The sequence below is a fragment of the Alternaria triticimaculans genome, assembly GCF_023758025.1.
Source record: "Alternaria triticimaculans strain BMP 0046 chromosome Unknown scaffold_6, whole genome shotgun sequence".
Lineage (NCBI taxonomy): Eukaryota > Fungi > Ascomycota > Dothideomycetes > Pleosporales > Pleosporaceae > Alternaria > Alternaria triticimaculans.
Genome location: NW_026055963.1, coordinates 1,627,345 through 1,647,401, shown reverse-complemented (window position 1 = coordinate 1,647,401; position 20,057 = coordinate 1,627,345). Strand labels below are relative to the sequence as shown.

Below are 20,057 nucleotides of genomic sequence, written 5' to 3'. Positions count from 1 at the left end.
CGTATTGTACAACCTACTATATGTGCTAGTATATACTATCTTCGACACTTGCTTATTGTACACAGTGACTTGCTGCTGTTCTAGTGCAGTGTTGCCATAAACTATGCGGGATAGTGCATAATCATGCACTGCTTGATTCCAACCAAGGGTATAATGTCCAAACTTTAACAAACTTGCACATACGACCATAGGATCTTGTCACCAGCGCTTCCCGTTCGCTCAGCGGTACTTAAGCAAGATACCGGCCTATTAGTAGCTTCGTGGGTGACCAGAAGCGATTCCAGGCTGTTGTATGTTTTTGACCTTCTTTTTGCCCATCTTTTTTGCCGGCTTACATGGACTGCGCTGACGAGTTCCTGCATCTCTGTTATTGACACTCTCGCACTACTACTGTAATAGACGTGGTGAATGCTAATAGTTTTGATAAGACATTGCTATGACAGTGCTGTGTCACGGGTCTTCACCCTTCACCAAACGCACGCGATAGCCGCCAAGGGGTCGGTTCTTTGCTCCTGCAACAATCTCTTCTCTCTTCTTCTGTGCCTATGAAGGATCCTACTCTTATATACCCAGATAGTACTTCCCCCGCTCGTATGCATAGAAGCTGACGGCAGCCATGGGAACAACCTTGACATAGCCAATCGTCAATCCCACAAAGAATCCTTTGTAACCCCTCTCCATATATATCCTCCTCGTAACTTCCGGTATACTAAGCCGATGCCCATCGCCAACCACACCACCGACTTGCATGCGCCGCCGTATGACTTCCAGAGGATACGACACAGTTTGTGAAAAGAAGCCCGCGATACCGCCGCTCGTCAGCTCAGCCCAGTACCGCAGCTGCGCGGGTTTGTGACTTGTGGTGCTCGATTCCTCGCGCGAAGTGTTCGGTAACGTGGTATATGGAGCGAGGACGGGTATGCGCAAGAGATCGGACATGGAATCGTGAGCGAGGAAAGAAGCGCCTGCATAGGGTATCATGCCGAGTAGTGTGGGTGTGAAGCCGCGGAAGAAGTTGGAGAGGCCAGAGCGCGGGGTGACCTTTTCGACGACGTGTGTCGCGGTTGCGGTGATGGGGTTCTTCGGTTGCGATACACGTGGTGCTTGCTCGGCGTAGATTTTGCGTACGATAGTTGCGAGACTGCTACGGCCTTGCTCGCTGGTTTCGAAGGCAAGGCGCACCCGAATGACTTCTAGTGGATATGTGAGGAAGACGCTCATCATGCCTGCTAGACTACCCGAGAGGAAGCGTCGCGTAGGTGTTTCCTGCGCCTGGTTCTTTATTATGCGGCCGCGTATTTGCTCGTACGCGAGGAATTTGATGCCCGCGTAGGGGAAAATGCGGAGGAGGGTTGCCGAGTGGCCCTTGAAGAGCCCTCGTACACCGGTGCTGACGTAGATGTCGCGGATGGCGGTTGGGAAGCCGCTCCAGGAGCCGGCGTATTTGGCGAATTGGGGGTTGCGGGTTTGGAAGAGGATCTTGACGCGGTCGAGGGGGCCTACTACTGTCTTTGCCTATACACTGTTAGTATCAGATCCGATCAACCTCTCCGCGTAAAGAGAATTCTTGACATACAGCACATCCGGCAAATCCACCCGCCAGTCCACTCTTGATCAGATATTCCATGCTGTTCCTGTCCATCTTCTGCCTCTTCGGCTCCATATTTGCGCCTCCCTCCTTCTTTGCCGACATGGCGGCGTCATGTTCGGGTATTGTAGTGCCTGCGCTGTTTGTTTGCGCCGCAGTCGTGGTCATGATATTCGATTTGCTTCCGTCATAGCGGAGGAGATCCGTGGACATTCCAGAACAGACGTGCGTGGGGTTACCGCGACATGAATATCGTGTGTTTGCGCTCCCTTTCGTGTCGTCGTTTCGCGTGGCTATGACAGGACGCGTGTTCTGGGGGCGGGGCGTGGTCGCGTGTGTGTGGATTAGAAAGCAACGCCGTTGTGTGGTTTGGTGTTTGAGATGCCGCGATGACGTTTACCGAGGCTGATCTGCTGCTTTCGGCCGGTACTTCGCCCACACCATTCATCCGACGCTACCCTTCGGAAATGGTTTCCATGCAACACCACGACAACATCACGAGATCTCACATCAGATATTCTACGCGAAATGTGTTTATGAGACCACGCGATGATTATTTGGCGTGTTGTTGTTGAGATTGCAAACGGGGAGCAGCGATGACGTAAGACTATAGAATTGGTAGGAACTTTCCATTACTCTTCTCTTTCTTCGATCATCTCTCATCATGGCTTCGTCAAATCCAATTATCTACCAGAATGCGGAGGTGGACGTCATATCGATCGACATACCGACGTCTATCGCAGCAGCGCAAGGCGACCGCGAGGGAGTGCTACTCTCTACTTTGCCTTTGGAAGCGCCCATCGAACCGAAGGAGGACTATCGACCCAAAGCGAAGAAACCGAGAGCGAACGAGAATCAAGCACAAAGCGCGGTGAACACGCAGCATGTCGGACACCGTAGTTCGCCCCATGCGACAGTGGCAGAAGCCTCCCAACACGACTTCCAGTCTCTGCATCTTGACGACCTGCGGTACAAAATTCTGGCTGAACATGCACTCGGCCAAATACGCGCACGGGTTCCAGGGTCGTGGTGCACACAGCGCAAGTTGATGGCCCAGGAACCACTCCGCGGGAAAGATGAAGACATGGACGTTGATCAAATTCCCGAAAAAGACCTCGATGCTCGGATGAAGGAGTGGGCTTCATGGAGCGAGAGCAAGGAAGACGATACCGCATTCAATCTGCAGCAGATGATGGCTTCTCTCGGCGCGACTTCCGAGGTCGCAGAACCGGCCACTGTGGCACCAAAGTGGATGATGTCGTACTGCCCTGCACGTGAGACTGCAAGTAGTACACAGGTTGCTGAAACGGTCTCGCCAGACGCACAAACCGAACCATGGACAGGCGCCTTCCACAACCCCAACCACCACTCCCTGTCGCTATCCATCACCGAGAACACGTCGCAACCTGCTCAGCTGGGTCATGAGTATCGTTTCACAATACCACCTCGATCCACATTCTTCCTTAGCGATTCCACAGCATCGGATGCTTTCCGTACCTCATTCCGCGAGCTTACAGACGAGTTCACCCTTCCACGACACTTCGACCTGGTACTGCTGGACCCACCATGGCCCAATCGTTCAGCCAAGCGGAAGGGCGCGTATGAACAAGTTGGCGGCATGCCGTACCTCAAGAAGATGCTGTTGAGCATGGATATTGACAGCTATCTGGAACACAATGCGCTGGTCGGCGTCTGGATCACGAACAAGGCAGCACTGAGGGAACATGTGCTTGGACCCGGCGGACTCTTTGAAATCTGGAACGTGGGCTTGATCGAGGAGTGGATATGGATCAAAACAACGACCAAAGGCGATCCCATGTTCGACATTGACAGCGCCATGCGCAAGCCCTATGAGATTCTACTGCTAGGTCGCGCAGCACCGAACTCGTGGACGACAATGACACACGCGCCAACAGTCAAGAGGAGAGTCATTGCTGCTGTGCCAGATATTCACTCACGGAAACCGTGTCTGAAGCAGTTACTCGAACCCTTCCTCCCGGATCCGACTGACTACAGCGCGCTTGAGGTCTTCTCTCGGTACCTTGTCAGTGGATGGACGTCTTGGGGTAACGAGGTACTGAAGTACAACTGGGATGGTTACTGGGCCCCGGCCTGAAGCACCGTGGCCTCTACGAAATAGGGTTTCATGCTGCTTGCACATGGCATCTGTGGTGGCAAACAGTCATTGAGGGGTATGCGTGGGAATCCTTAGCTAGCTGGCCCGGACGACTATGATCCGCGGGAGTGTACGTTGTGCTAGAGCTCTGACCTTGTGGTTTCTGAATAGAGCATATCATTCATGCACTCAGTCAAAAGATGGGACAGTAATTGTAGTATAGTGTAATAAGCATGGAAACACAGATCATCCGGGGAGCTAGTCACCCGTGAATGTAGATCTGCATCACAGCGATATCCGATTATCCGCCGTTCATATCTACAGCCAGTTGAACACACATCTCAACACACACTCAAACACAGCCATATCCACAGATCAACAGGTATACTCGAAGCAGTAACTGCCGAGAGCCTTTCCTTCCTTTTGCGTCTCCACCATGACGCCATATCCCCACCAGCTTCTTCATACAGAAAATCCCATCTCAAGAAACCGGCTAAGAAGAGATCAGGGTCTTGACAAAACCCACTATATCTCCACCGCATACTGGAGAAATAGATGGAGCAAGAGGCAAAAGTGTGTGGACTGTGGAGTCGCGTACCCACAGCTCCACCCCACCACCACAACCCCAAATCCCACCCCACGTCTCCGAGATAATGACTGCTAACATTCTCGGAAAGCCGAGTATTCTACACTATCCTAACCAAGCTTTGTAAAGCTGTTGCACCCCATTTGTTAGGCATTCGGCCATCAAAAACATGGCCAATGCAAGAGATATCCATCGTTTGTATGTCCAAATTGCCCATAGTAGCACGGATAATGATAGCACGAGCCATAGTGAACCGAACAGAGCCCCCGTCATGATTACTGCGATTCCGCGTATCGAGCAGTCTGGACAAACAAATTCATAGATGTAATCCTTCGACCACACTGCGCAGTCGAAAATATTATCATGGAAAGCCAGTATCGCGCATAAAACCATAGACAAACTGATTGAGGTCGATGCGGTGTCGCGGAGACATTCTGAAAGCGACTTTCGCTCGTAGCGTTCATCTCGGGCGAGACACTGATAGTACAGGAAAAACTGCCACTCTTTGTGTTGTTGAAGAGTCCATACGCATCGTTCCTTGTTGAGCCGGCGCCACATCTCTGTTATTTCTTCTGTGGTGTGATAATCATCAGTCATCGCACGGAACGTCGTAGACCGTGACATTGTTATGACGCCAGGCGAACAGGTCGGGTCTTGTTGCTCAAATGTATCGCTTGAGTTGCGCTGTAGAAGCCATTTATTAGTGACAGTAAAAATCGACAAGCTGATGATAGCAAAACCCACCTCGCGATTAGTATATGTATTAGTTACAATGTGCTCGAAAAGTACAAGGACGTGATGGGGCGGACGAGGGATCAACAGCGAGTCGGCGGGGCTGTAGGGCGGCACGCACAAACAGTCTCGAACGTGAGGCGAATTTACATGTCAAGTTCGGCGGGGCGTGGGGAATCCGCAAGCGCCCTCCGCCCTCGTGATGTGATGGGCACACTGTGTGTGTGCCCCGCGTGGGGTCCATTGGGGCAAAAACTAAGACAAGTGACATATGCACGACATCCAGACTAACTGGCATCACGCCTTATCGAGTAGGCGAATGAGCGGAGGGGCGCTGCCGCGCTGTGAACTCTGTGCCGTCTACGGGTGAGGAAGGAGAGGAATGCTGCGTGAAGCGCCTTTGTCGCTGCCTTTCACACTTGTACGGCGGGAGAGGGCTGCGAGGCAGAACTGGACCGCTCGGCGGATTTCATGTCTACCTTGTCGAGCAGGCTACAAACTTGCTTTACGCTGGAGGGCGTCGCCGATGAAGGACACGGAAGAGCGAAGGGCCAGGGCGTCTTGTAGGGCTCACCCATCTCATAGCCCTGCTTTCTTGCAAGTATGCTGTTCATCTGACAGATGCATACCGACTCCGACTACGGAAGTCGAAGGATCGGCATACTTGCATTCAGGTGTCGCACTGCATGAAGCACAAGATGGAGGTGGGCGGTGTTGGGACGCAGTATCCAGGCGGTGAGTCACCGCTTTGAGGGTTTCCTTTGTCTACAGGCTTGATCTGGTGTTGTTGGATTTGTTGCGGTGGGCTAGAAGGACGCTGTGTAAGCCTTGTGGTGTGCAAGTTGCTGGGGTTGTAAGGCTGAGTGGTGGATTGCCTGGCATGCTGAGTGGTGACTGTGCGTTTGTAAGAGAGCCTTGGGGAGGTTTCGCAGATGTTTACCCCTCCATCGTGGGATCTGCATTTGTGTAACGAACGCCTAACGCATGTCGCAAATAGCATCAAACATGGCGAGATCCACGATTAATTAGATTTGCCTGTCGCAGTATGAGTGCGACGATATGACTATCGTGTTGCATCCAGTCACGCCTGCCAGATCGATATAGTCACGTGCCCTACTGCAGCGCCAACGCGAGAAGTCACTCCTACAGATCCCGCTGCAACGGGATGTTTCTGAGTGCGTATCAGTATTTCCGCCTTCCACGGGTCGACAATCCGACAAGTGATATCGCACCAGTCTGGCATGTGCATCCCCGCGTCCACACTCCATGATGCAGGTAATTCTCCGCGCAACATCAGCCACCGGAATTTCTCCCCTCATCTCTAAACGGAAGAATTCCAACCGAAAGCGACTAAACACTGTGTATTCTACAAAACCACGGATGATCTCTGATAGAAGCCACCTTACCTGCCTGTCGAGTACCTAGTGACATGCAGCCTCGATGCAGGGCGACGGCTGATCGCAACGGCGGTCTAGGCTACGAGATTCCCATGGTACATTTCATTCCTGCCAAACAGCTACTGCCGGCTGCACTTCCCAAAGAGGAAAGTGCAAGGAGTCTGGTAGTGTTTGCAAGATGGCTCTGGATTCCTGGGTTTGGGCGTTCGATAGCGAAGTAATAGTGCAAGGCCTGAAATCTGTGTTTTCTTCGCTTGAACCGTTCGTACCGCTCAAACCGCGGCCGTATTGATTTCTTCACCATGGATCCACTCACCGCCACTGCACGGTATTGTTGCATGAGCTGAAGCGACAACACCTGCTCCACAGCCACAGCACCCGGCCGGTTTTCGCCAGCACCCATGAATCGTGGTCACGTGTCCGAGTAAGCCTTAGCTTTAGTGTTTCTTAACTATAGGAATTTAAAAAAAATCTTAACTTAATAACTAAAGTACACTATTATAGTTATATACTACTTTAATACCTAGAAGAGATAGAATTATAAAATCTCTATACTTATACGTTAATTTTTCTGTACCTATCTCTATCTAAGTACTTAAAAATGCTCTAATATAACTTTTACGCGCACGTAACGCTATTAGAGCCTAGCTCTAATAAATTTAAGCTAATTAAGCTTATTAACTTCTCTAATAAAGAGTATTCTAGCTATATTATTAAGTATAAAGACGCTATTAACTAGAAATATATGTTTCTACTTTAAGTAATTACTTATTATAAAGTTACTACTATCTTTATCTTTAATAACGCCTTTAATAATATTATTAAGCTCTTTATATACGTAAAGCTAAAAACTCTTAAATAACTTTATAAAAGAGTTTTTACTAATAATACTACTACTACTAATAAAATAATTATTAATATACTTATAAATAAATTCTAAAAAAGAGTATAAAGATAAGTAAGACGTATCTTAGTTAAAGTCTAAAGTAGGTAAAAGTAATAAGTAGATTAAGCAGACTAGTAATTAATAAGCCTACAGGCATACACTGTAACGTCTTTCGCAGCGTAACATTAGGCATGAATTGTGGGTTTGCAGTCTCACGAAAACATGTTGGAGTTACTTGTTTTGTTACTCCACTTCGGAGCGCTGAGATTTTTACCCAGTTGAGTCGTCTTATCGTTCGGATCCACATCGGACCTTCCATGTAAGGGAATGACGGGCTTCTAGTCGAAGGCTGTAGCCGCACCATAAGCACGATGATGCTACCGGCCCACTCACGTGCAGTTTCACCGAGGTGGAATTTGTTGACTTCGTACTGGCATGTGGATATCGCAGCAGAGACTTTTGGCGATGGATTCACGTTTGCAGGACTGCAGGAAATAATAACGCCGTGGCCGACGTAGTGCGGCTCTGCTGCCCGACGACGTCATTTTTTAAGTTTGGTGATGGCATAGAGACTTGATGAAGGCAAGTGATACGGGGTTGGTATGGGGTCGAGGATGGGGTCAGCGGCACAGTTGCTTTGTCGGCCTTGGTTGTGGGACAAACGTCGTCATGAACAGGTGCTGTTTCATGGGTCGGCAGACCCTGCGTCGTGCTCGAGGTTTTGCAAACAGCCAGGTGGTGCCTTGCATGCGCACTTGCAAACAGGGGAACCCTCCTGGACGGTTAGTTGAAGTTTATTGACAACCTTCCGAGCTTGGTCGCCCGCCCGCATTCTGTGCAGCAATAGCTGGCGGGCTAGGAGTAGCGGGAACGTGGTCTGGACAGCTGGCCGACCTTCTGACCGAGTCGCCAAAGTGACCAAACTGTCAGCACGGCGAGAAAGTGACCGTGGTGTGAGGGTGAAATGGAACCTCGGCAAAGGCAATATGGGTGTTGCTCGAGGCGAGGAGGCGTGCACGAGCCCTTTTGAACGGCGGCGCATGGAAGAATGGAAGAACCTTCCACACTAGGCGGACGGACTCTCACGATCCCCAGTTTCCTGAGCGAGCACAGACGCTTTTCTTCACCCGACCCCAGATTACCGGCAGAGTGTGCAGGCTGAACGGGTCGCGAAAACGTGGAGATGAAGCAGGGTGCTATATTGCTGTATCCAGCCGAACGCAGACACAAACAATGTAACCGACAGGGCTGATCTTTGTGCTCCGTTTCCTTTATGGTGTTTGCGAATTTATAGGCACAAAGGGCTTATTTGGGGATACCGTTGCAGTAACGATGCGAACGGGAGGGTGTGCTCACTGCATGCGACGGACATTACAGATCTCTTCTCAGCCTCCCGCACACTGCAGGTCAGCCGTAAGCGTTGGAGTTTCCTCGCATTATCATGATCCGAATGCGTGCATTCAGGTCGCACAAAGTTACTGGACTTTGTTCGGGGGCAAGACGGATCCGCAGCGGCTGCAAGTATGACTCCTGCGAGGCGTCTCACGGCGCGATAATGGCGGTTGTGAAAGTGTACATTGTATGCCGGGCCGGCATGTACCTCGCTACATTAATTGGTGGCAATGCTACTTTGCTCCGCGCGTCGCAGAGTAACTGCCGGCTATGGAACGCTACTGGTGGTGAAGTTGTGAAGGGGACCCGCAGGCTAGAAATTGTCTCGGAGGGCTCGAGTGGGGAGGACCCTGAGATCGGCGCGATGCATGTGATGGCGACTAATGCACCCCATGAGCTTGACCGGGTAAACCTCGATGCGAAGGGAAGGACATGTTCCGCGGGTTCATTCTTCCTTTCTTTACAATTTGGGAAGCTTTGTGGAGTGGTTTCGTTTCGAAACGGCGAGGATCTGCTTGTGTGTGGCCGGCGCAGGGACGGGGGCAAAACAGGTGGCCACTTGCGACACCTGAATCAGGGCGTCAAACAGCCAGATGACTGTTTGGGCAGCATGCGCAAAAAACAATCGATATAATTCATTTCACAAGACGCACGGAGAAGCGGACAGCAACCCGGGGCAGGCGTTTGGGTTTCCTTTTGCGGATGTCAGAAGCCGCCGGATGAAAGCGTGGGGAGGGCAGCTAGGGTCTCCCTATGCCATCCCCGAGATGATCCTCTGACACTAAGCTTACTGCATCTGGGCATGCGATGAATCTTATCCTCGCGGAGACGGGCGTGGCGTGAATTGAGTCGTGGGGTGTGTAACCGCTGTCACTGTCACATCCCTTGTTCAGGCCTTTTTCTGGATGGCGTGCGTCGATGATTAAACAAGCCAGGTTTCTAGAGTATTGTCTAGGTGACGAGGCAGGTTTGAGGTTAGATAGCAGGCAGCAGACTCTGCCTGCTGGACGAGTCATCGTTGCATTTCGCATGTGCGCACGTCGATAGGGCCAGCGATAGACAAGCGCAGACAAGCGATGGCCAGGCGATAGGGCGAAGGATGGGCTGCCATGTCACGGTCTTCATGCCCCGACAGCCGGGATGTACTCACAGGCGCAGCGGAGCATACGGGGCTGACGGCTGCGGTAGCCAGAAATGGCAGCCTTTGTGAAGGGGCGGTCTGAGCTGCGTGGAAGCTCCGCCAACCACAGTGCACCCCCTCCAAAGAGCGGTCGCTCACCGACACATAACAAAAGGCAAATCATAAAGCGCCAAATAAAAGCGTTTCATGCGGACCGGAGCGAGGCGTGGAGAGTTGATTGTTTACGGCGGAGGATATATGGAACCCTCCCCACGGCCAGGCCTTCATCTGATCTTCATTCGAGACACACACGCACACACGACCATTGCTTCTGCCTGACTCGAACGCCTGACCAGCGCAACCCCGTGGCTTTTATTTAATCGAGCCCCCCGAACGCCCACCCACCGTCGCATCGCTAGATCCAAGATCGCAAATCTCCCACATCGCTTTCCGAGACGCAGCCCGACGCTACCGGAGTAGCACCCGCAACCCTGTTTTTCCACCTGCCCCCAAACCCACATCGGCGTCATACATCATCAACCGCCCCTGCACCTCGGTCCAGTTGCCGCGACACTAGACTGACGAAAAAACCACGAAAACACACTGCAATCTCGTAGTGCCGAAAGTGCCCGCAAGTGTGTATATACAATAGCGACCCACCCCGTACGCTATACACATACCAATATTCACCCTCACCACCAACATCCTCACCACCATGCACTTCGAATCCTCTCCAGGCTCCTCACCATCCTCCTCGCCATCCAAGTCGATGCCTATTAGCATCTCGCCCAGGAACATGGCTTCACCAACATCGTCGCTGTACAGCAACTACTCTACCAGCTCTTCATCATCCCGCGGCTCAACATGTGCTTACCCATCATGGCCTACGGGCCCATCGCTGGACCACCGCAGCGCACCTTCATCCTACATCAGCGACGCAGACCTCTTTGGTGAGGACTTTGACGACGACTTTGCCTGCCCGTTCCTCGACAAGGCGCCCGCTCCACCGCGCCAGTACCCCATAGCGACAGCACTCCCCGTCTTGCCACCACTGTACGCGCCCAAGAAGCCCAAGAGCGAGCGCCGCCGCAGCAGTGGCAAGCAGCGTCGCACTTCCAAGCCCATGACTCCCATCTCCGAGTCACCAGAGCAGGTTGAATGAGCAAGCATCGCCCGATAGCATTCGTGTTATTGTAAGTCTAAATCGCATGCATCGAATTGCGTCGCAGGACTAACGGCGTTATCAGAACCTATCTTGACAACATCGACGTCACCATTGTAGGCGCGCGCGTTGGCTCCCGTCAGCAGCGCGCTGGCATGGCTGAGTGAGTCACATGAGCTCGCAGTCAGTCAGTTGCCACAGTCAGCCTCACTCAGCATCCCTCACCGGGACCTGAGTTTGCCGCGTGTCGCGCCTCAGCCATCTGACATGGCATGTGTTCTCGCATCTTACTTCAAACACCGCGACATGTTACAGGAGCTGGTGGATGCAACCTTCCCCTCTCCCACATGTCAGCCCCAGTCACACTGTTGCTTGCCAACGGTGTGAACGTGGACGCCCCCACCGTCGCTGTCCACCACACACGACAGACGGCCCTGGGGTCGCGCACTCATCACTTGCATCGTCCAGAGTCGTTTGTGTGCGCAAACGTCTGGACCGCGTTCTTGCGCCGATCCTGGCGATCACGCAGAAAGAGGAGGAACTCCAAACACCTTGGAGAGCGACAGAAGAATCGCATTGGAGGAGCGATATTGTGACGGATCTTCACATTTGCAGGTTCTGCGGCGTTTTTTGCCAGACTTGGCCTTTCTTTCTCTCGATACCCCCCGCTTCCGCAAATCGGAATGCGAAATATGTATGCGCGCTTGTGTGCGCAAAAGGAGCGAGGCTTATTGTGGCTGATAAGCTCTCTCGCCTGTTTTTCCCTTATTGATACCCCCACCATCCAGCCATCGTTTAGATAGATACCCCATTTGAAATTTACTGCTCGTCTTACCTTGACAACAAGAAACATATCCTTGCCATGTCCACATAGATTGCGCTTTTCGTGATGCCCGCCCTGAAATAGGATAGCGATGTGATGGGGATGTGATGGGCTTCGTTAGCTGAATTTTGGTGTGTGATTGTTGAGATGTGTGGCGCTCCCAGAGCGGGCTTCGGTAGTTCTACCATGTTTCTTCTGCATGATGCAGCGAACCCGATGCCGTGGTGGAATATCGCTTTCCCTCTCCTATGTGTGCTCGAGTCGCGAACGAAAAAGCAAATTGCAGAACGACCAGTTGGGCGCTGTACACGCAACGTCATTTTGCAGAGTCTCGCATGCTGAGTATAATGTTGTCGCTGGGAGGCCCTACCGTCCCAATTCGGCAATCCCTTACTATGCGCTCCCTGGAAACATGCCTCAGAATCCTTCCCTTCCTCATCGTCAATATTTCCCATATATCGCGAAGATGTCCTAAATTAAGCTTTGCTTCAAATCTCGCGGGATCCGTCGGTACTGGACGAACATTCTTCTCTTGCACGGATCCGCATATCGGTCATGCTGTATCACCATACAGTATGGCTGGACCTGCAGTGCTGATAAGCTGCATGCTTGCCTCACCTAAATTAGTCCGCACGCAAGCTGTCCAGGAACGACACGCGATTTGTGCGAGACAATTCAGTAATTTTGCGTCCCCCGCTGTAGTCTTGCGAATGCCGTGGGGCAGAGTACACAGTACATCTAAAAAGAGGGGCGAAATGCGTGTGGCTGGTAGACGGTGTAGAGAAGTCCGGGATGAGAATCCTTAGTCGGGCGCTTCGCTTGGAGCAAGCCTTGAAGCGGAAAGGAGTGTGAATAATTCATCACGCAACTAAGGCAATGTGTGCCCAACTTCATGACACCCACCCCCGTTTCTGCGATACCGTTGGGTATAGCTCGAACGGTGTAAGACGCTGTTGAGAGCTAATGACACGGCCTGAAGCAGCTTTGCTAAATTGTTTCTTCATGCCGAGAGGAAACACGAGGGTTTTGTAGCTACTATGAACTGGCATGCATATATCACGACCGGGGAACGACGCTCGCATGCCAGATCGGCGGAGCTTTGACTTGGTTGAAGCTGACGGGGCGGGAGTAGATCGATTGTGCTTGGTTAGCGACGTGTGCTTCTGTGTCTCCTGCCTCTGCAGCGGCACGTTATGCTTTGTGCTTGGTTCAACGACAGAGGGTGGTGGTTCCTGGGCCGTATATGTAGGTATCAACACATTAGTCGGGCATGGATTGCAAGACGTTACCATGCCCCCGCGATACAAGCGGCTGGGTTTGAATGTGAAGTCGGAACTACCATCTCCTGGGGTCTCGCACGTCATGCGCGAGGTGTTGATGTTTCTTCCGGGACGGGCCATGGCTTGTGCAGGATAGTCGTTCAGGGACCGTGACCTTTGTGCCACCAACTTACATATCCGCTCCCGAGCGTTGCGGGTTGAGCGCGTTGCGCAAAAAGCTTGGGCGCGATGCGCTAGCTGCCACGGTCAAGGCCGCGCAGTATGCGAACGGCTGGCCAAGCGGCAGGAGAGAAAATTGTGAACATGTCGTGATGGCGCTACCGTCACCGTACTTTGAGAAGAGTCATGGCAGCGTCGAGAACAGAGAGTCGTTATATGCATCGAGTCGACGAGGCATGTCGCATATTTGAGCACGTAGGGATCATCCTTTACGGGCCGGTCCAAGGCGGCCGCACCGCGATCTGATACGCTGGTTTCGAGCGCGAAAGTGTGATGATTGTGCGGTAGGCACATGTGCTGGCCAATGAGGGCGGCCATCTCGTGTACTCTGTCGACCCCAGTCTTCCGCGTCTTCGTCGCTGTGCCGTTCAGCCCTCTGAGAGGCTGGTCTGTAAACCCACGCAGGCACGCCGGCGCGAACCTAACCATTAACGTGCGGTGTCACCAACTTGGCTTCCAGGATGGCAGCATGCGTCTGCTTCGTTCGTCGAGTCCCCGAAGGTCCAATGTCGACCTTTCACAGCTGGCGAGCGAATGAGGCTGCGCAACCCCAGCCCGTTAACGCCTTTTGCTGCCGGGTATGCTGCTCGTTGGCTGGACGGCACCAACCGATGCCTTTCGTACTATTTCGAGCGAGTATCAGTCGGGCTTTGGAGCTCTAAGCGCCGTTAGTGATAGGCGGGCGTCCACGCGCTTCAACTCACACATCGCCTGCGCTGTTGTCGCTTTTTCTCTACCTTCTCGCTGCTTGCTTGCTTGTCTGTCTCTTCAGCTGCACGTTGTTGTACCGCCGCATAAGACGAAAGCGGTACCCAAGTTCTGTTTAACCGCCTCAACTTTGATCCCTGTAGAGACCGGGGCGGGGCCAAAGGGTACCCTCCTCCAGACGCCGTGGAGCTGTCAGCGCATTGCTGTTTAGCGCGCTCTTGCTCTCTGCAGTGAGTTGGATTCCCCTGACGTCTTGCAGTTTCACACTCGCTCTTGTGCAAGCTCCTGATTGTACTCCCGTTATCCCAAATCGCCATCGTCTTCAACGTTATGCGCTTCGCGGGCCCTTGCGGACCTGACCCGACTGACGACCACCCATAGATCCAGCCCTCACCATGTCGACTGGACTAAGACAGCGCGCGAATTCCAATTCCATCAAAAGCAACTCGGTTCGGTCCACAGACGTCAAGCTCAAACCCCCGACGCCGGGCCAAGATGAGTTCGCATTCGAGCCCTGTGCGGCAACAGGCTCGTTCCTGCTCTATGCGCAACGCAACGTAATACTGGTCCTCCACCACGACACACTGGCGATAGAGCGCCGCTTTGATAGGCATCGGGAAGATGTATCGTGGATATCAGTCGACACAACAAGCGAAAGAGGTGCCGGCCGGTTAGTCGTCTCGTACGACGCCGGCTCGACTGCAATTGTATGGGACTTGTTCACGGGCGACGAGGTGGCGAGATTTGCGTCGTATGAGCAGATCCGCGTCGCGACATGGATGAGGAACGGAAACGTTGCTTTTGGTGAGTGACGGGTCGGGCAGTCGCCATTGCCTGTTCGGGTGCTAACATGTGCATAGGGAACGCGCAGGGCAACATCATCCTGTTCGAGCCTTCCACATCCGAACACCTCTCCGCCAGAACCATCTTCGACCCAATTACCGCACTCGCACCAGCTTCAGACTGCAGAACATTCGCCATTGGGTGCGTACAAGAGGCATCTAGTGAAGTGGGCATCAATGCTAACACCCGCAGGTATCTCAATGGCTCAATCCTCATCGCCACCCTGCAGCCATCCTTCACAATCCTGCACACTCTCACCACGCCAAGAAACCCGTCCCCTATTGCAGGTCTTGCCTGGCATGGCTCTTCATCAAAGCAAAAGTCCGAGATGTTGGCGGCCCAAACATCAGACGGTGACCTCCGAGTATGGAGTGTTCCCAAGGCCCAACACGGCAGTGACGCCCCATGTGTAATCCGTGTGCTCAACCAGAAGGAACAGAGAGAGCCCGGACCTTGCTGGTTTGCCTGGTCAAAGAACGGCAGGATCATCCAGTACACCGAAGGGTATGTATCTTGGCATGCGCTGTCAATTCGTCCACGCTAACACGTGATATATAGTCAAACCTGCGCATGGGATGTCCGCACCAAGAGAGTGTCGTACGAAACTGTGCCAACAACCGATGGCATCGCTGCGATCTGCAACTACGGCCCCACTGCCACCCTCTTCACCATTGGACGCAACTCAAGCATCCAACAATACGACATCAACCCCAGCAATGGACCTGCCACCATGGTAGCTAACGTTCAGCATGCGCCTGCCAACACGCCTCCATCTCCACCAAGCTCCCTAGACGAACAGCAAAAGCAGATGGAGACACCAATCACTGCTCTCCCATCGAAGTCGCTCCCACTAATGCTTGCCGACTCAGAAAGCAGTGCGGACGAAGGTGTCGCCATGTCACCGCTGCAGAAAATTGCCCAAGAGATGGACCAGCTAGAAGAGGAGCGCCGCGATCGTGTTGGTCCTCTCAGTCCTGTATCCAGCCGGGGCTCCCAGAGCTCTCGATCATCTGGCAGTGGCCGCGCTCCCCGTTACCGATACGACAGACCATCGCATGGCTCGGCATCGCAGAGGTCAACTAGATCGAAGAGCTCCAACGGCTCCGGTACCATTTTCTCATCCGGCACATCGTCCCTTGCTGGCACCTCAACACGTGAAAGCGTTTCCATTCGATCAATATCATCAGCTGCATCATCTTCTCGGTACGGCTCATCAGCTCTGCGCAAGGAGGTCCTCCGAAGCCCAGAAGAATCCAAGAAGAACCAGCACATGGATCTCTTCCCGTTCACCAAAATGAGGCTGAGTGACGTACCTTTCCGCCCCACCGATCTTGGGCCAGATCGCACCCCAGACGATCTTCGACTCAATATGCTCAAGGTTGTGTTTGGTTGGGACCAAGACATTGAGGATCTAGTACAGGACGAACTGGCACGTCATTCCCCAGGTTCGGCCGCTGCTGTCCTTCTTTCGAAATGGCTTGGTGACCTCGGCGCTGATCTCATGGCTTCCATGGTCGGTTCTGAGTCCATGACTTCGTCTGACTGGATGTTGCTGGCTTTGAGCAACATGGGTCAAGGCTCGCAAAAGAAGGTCGGTGAAGCCTTCGTTCAGCGTCTCCTGGAGAAGGGCGACATCCACCCCGCCGTGGCCATCTTCCTCGGACTGGGTGAATACAACGACGCCATCGAGGTCTACGTATCTCGGAAATATTACATGGAGGCCATCCTACTGACATGCCTGACATTCCCAACTGACTGGCAAAGACAATCGTTCCTGGTTCGGAAGTGGGGAGAGCATGCAGTCCAACACGGCAGAGCGGAGCTGGCGGTGCGATGCTTCTCCTGTATGGGTCTGGAAACTACAGAGCCTTGGTTCTCACCACGTGCGCAAGATGCCGTTTTCTCTGCGCAGAAGCAAGCTCTTCTTGGATCACAGATGAGCCCACCTCTGTCGCCCCCTAGTGGCAGTGTTGGCAGTAGCCGAGTCGCGGCCAGGATGGCCTCACTCAAGCTCGTCACGGACTTCACGCGCGGACCTCAACCCAGGCAGATCGTCCGAGAAGAGGACGAAAAGACACCTATGAATGCCGGTGTGACGCCTATCGCAGAATCAGCTATCAGCCCAGCTGTAGGCCATGGTGGCTGGCTTGGTCGTGCTGCACGTGATGCTTCCAGGGAGCCGTCATCGGCACGGACTGCCACACCAGGTTCATACAGCAGGAAGCGTTTTCCTTCTCGATCTGACGCTGGCCGCAAGACTACCAACAACGAAGTCCTTGCATCACTGGCCATCCCGGATCGAGGCCAGCGTAACGAATCTCATCCAAGAACTGCCATTGACAATATCGGCCGTGAAGCGGAGACTTTACCATTCTCGACACGCCGAGCAACAAGTGGTTCCAAAGACTTCGTCCTCTCAGCAGCAACTTTCAACCCGGGCAAATCGAGCGATCACCTACCTTCTCCAGCAGCTGGAGTGTTCGATGTTCTCGAGAAGAAACGTGCCGAGTCTCGCGGCAGCTCACGCAGTCGTAACATCCAGGAGCTTCACCTTGACATGCCGGACGCTGTAGTTGAAACAGGTCCAGAGACAGGCTACAGCAACAGCAGACTCAGTCCACCTCTCACCGGCGCAAGCATCAAGAGCGCCAAGGCACGCAGCATTGATCAGTACATCAGCAGTCTGGAAGAAGCAAACCACTACTCTCAGAACCGCGCCAACTCCAGAAATGAGGAGAGGCCAGCTTCGCGCACCGCACGCACCCGTAGTCGCACTCGTGAGGAGTCACAGAACCGCGGACGATCAGGTGTTCGCTACATTCGTCAAGGAAAGCGTTCCCCATCCTCACCTGTGCCAATGTCTCCTGAAGACGCAGGTATCTACTCTTCACAGAAGAAAGAAATGGGAACTAGCACGGAAGATTTCGATGATGAGAGGTTCTACAAGATGAGCATTGCTTCTCCTGCCGTCACGGAATCTGTTGCCAGCACCCGCACTGCACGCAGCCGGGCACGACAGGGAGTCAGCAAGACAAGATCTTCGTCCAAGGCAGCTACTCGCCGCACGGAGTCTCCTGAAGGCGCCGTGCGGGCCCGAAGCAGAGGCGCTAGCCGTGCATCAAGTCGTCGTCCAGCTGAGGGTCGCGGACGAAGCGCTCAGCGCGGTGAACACTCCCCCGTCTCTCCTCAACCCATGCAACGCGAGGATGATGAAGGCTTTGTCGGATATGAGCCCCCTCGCCAGCGACACCGCAGCAGTAGCCGCCGGCCTTCTGACAGTGCTATGAGCAGTCGTCGAGAAGCCTCCGAAGAGCGCCGCGCGCCACGAGACCGATCCGTGAGCCGGAAGCCCACGCCATTCCTGAGGGAATCTAGCCGTACACGAGGTTACGGCCGCGATGCTTCTCCTGATTCCTTGACCTCAGGACGTTCGGGTGCGTCGCGCATGCGCCCTACCACGTTGTCAAGGAGGGCCCTAGCCGCTCGTGAGTTGGAAGAGCGCAGACTGTCTTTGGCTCGCCGGCCATCCGCTCCAGTCATTCCCCATCCTGGAGATCTCGCATTCCGACCAGTGTCCCACGAGCGGTCGAACACTGATGACATGCTAAACTCAATGTCGATGTATCGCGATCCAATTACGAGAAGCCAAACAGCGGATCCGGAGATGACCAAGAGAATCGGCGGCGCAGGACCGACATCGACGACATCTGTACCAATTGGTCTTCCAGCCAATCCTCGTGCCATGCGTCATCCCAGGTACATGACTGCTGACCCAAATGACGAAGATGACATTCCAGCAGTGCCAAGTATCCCGGACAGCATGCAATTCCAAGACTCGCACTCTGGAGAGACAGACGATATTGGGCCTCTACTTCCCGCAACCACTTTTGGTCAGCCTACTGCACCTCCAAGGTCCATGTCGGCACCTCCGCAGGACATCCTTCCATCCAGCACCTACAACTCGCCCACCTTCCCGATGGGCAGACGCCCCTCTGTAGGTGGATCTCGCGGTCACTCTCGCCAGAACACCATGCCCGATGTCCTGCCTCAGACCAACTACAAGCGCCATAGCCCGCCGCCCATCACTGCGAGCATCGCCGAGACAATCCATGAGAATCAGAACCACAACCAAGTCATCATCATCGACCAGGAAGAAGACAGAGCCCCTCCTCTGCTATCTCAGCTCCAGCATTTAGCAACCCCACCGCCACCGCCACCACCACCGCTAAACCTTGGCGGTCACAACGGCATCGGTATGATTAATATTGCTATCGATAGCAACAGTCCCGGCGAGAAGCCCATGGAAGTGTCACCTACCAACCCTTCCGCTACAGGCTCCCCACATGCACACCGTCGGGGACGCGGCAGTGTGAGCGAAAACCTGGGTATGACTTTCAAGCGCGTAACTGAACGCATGCGTAGCACCAGCCGTGGGCCTCAGCGCGCCAAGTCCCCACCTATCACTATGACCCGCGCTGAGCGATCCCCCTACGAGAGCGTACCAGAGTTCTCCTTCCCCCGCGGACCAAACACGAGATCTCCACCTGGCGACTCGGGCAACCACCACGACTCGTACTTCAACCAGGTTCCTCCTCCGCCTCCGCCGCCGCCACCGATGCCCCAGCCCATGGAGCAAGTCATTCCTCCGGACAACGGTCAGCCTTTCTACAGGAACCCCAAGGAGCTCCGCGCCAACATGCCTCCCAACACCCTCCAAGCTGGTGTATACCAGGGCGGCGAAAACACCCCTATGATCTAGGCTCTTAGGCCTTTCATCACCCTTTTCCTCATATACCATGTACAACTGAGACGGCCTACTATAACGACAAACCTTTGCATCTTCAACACTCTCCCTGGCAACCCTTGTCCGTTGATAACAACATCTACTTCTCCACCACCTCCTTTGGCATCTTTTACCATCATCAAGCGTGTCATTACCGCATTGCTCTTTTTGTCCTTGCCTTTCTTGTTCTCGTAGTATCATTTAGCGAGTTGGGCTGCAGTTCAGTTTATCTTGTTGTCCACACATGTTTTGTATCTTCAAGCCAAAGACCTGGATCTGGGAAAACTACCTTATCTTTTCCCACTAACGCTTCGCGGCGGATTATGTCGATACCCTTTTTTTGTATGTAGTTAGCTTTGGCATTTTGTGTTTTGTGTTTTGAACAAGGCGGGCGGGTATTAGCATTGCATTCGGAGGATGAG

At 53.4% G+C, this 20,057-nt stretch overlaps 3 protein-coding genes across 3 annotated transcripts; 2 read left to right on the top strand and 1 right to left on the bottom strand.

Moving 5' to 3' along the window:
* Nucleotides 1-561: 561 nt before the first annotated feature.
* Nucleotides 562-1,693, bottom strand: J4E78_005394 (uncharacterized protein; the record flags this gene model as incomplete). The annotated part of the gene is made up of 2 exons (XM_049366014.1): nucleotides 562-1,515; nucleotides 1,577-1,693. 2 exons carry the CDS (start codon nucleotides 1,691-1,693, stop codon nucleotides 562-564), a joined length of 1,071 nt encoding a protein of 356 aa, XP_049222729.1.
* Nucleotides 1,694-2,252: 559 nt separating this feature from the next.
* Nucleotides 2,253-3,704, top strand: J4E78_005393 (uncharacterized protein; the record flags this gene model as incomplete). Its single annotated transcript, XM_049366013.1, has 1 exon — nucleotides 2,253-3,704. One exon carries the CDS (start codon nucleotides 2,253-2,255, stop codon nucleotides 3,702-3,704), a length of 1,452 nt encoding a protein of 483 aa, XP_049222728.1.
* Nucleotides 3,705-14,504: 10,800 nt separating this feature from the next.
* On the top strand, nucleotides 14,505-19,611 carry J4E78_005392 (uncharacterized protein; the record flags this gene model as incomplete). Its single annotated transcript, XM_049366012.1, has 5 exons — nucleotides 14,505-14,508; nucleotides 14,538-14,813; nucleotides 14,870-14,993; nucleotides 15,045-15,356; nucleotides 15,411-19,611. 5 exons carry the CDS (start codon nucleotides 14,505-14,507, stop codon nucleotides 19,609-19,611), a joined length of 4,917 nt encoding a protein of 1,638 aa, XP_049222727.1.
* Nucleotides 19,612-20,057: the final 446 nt, after the last annotated feature.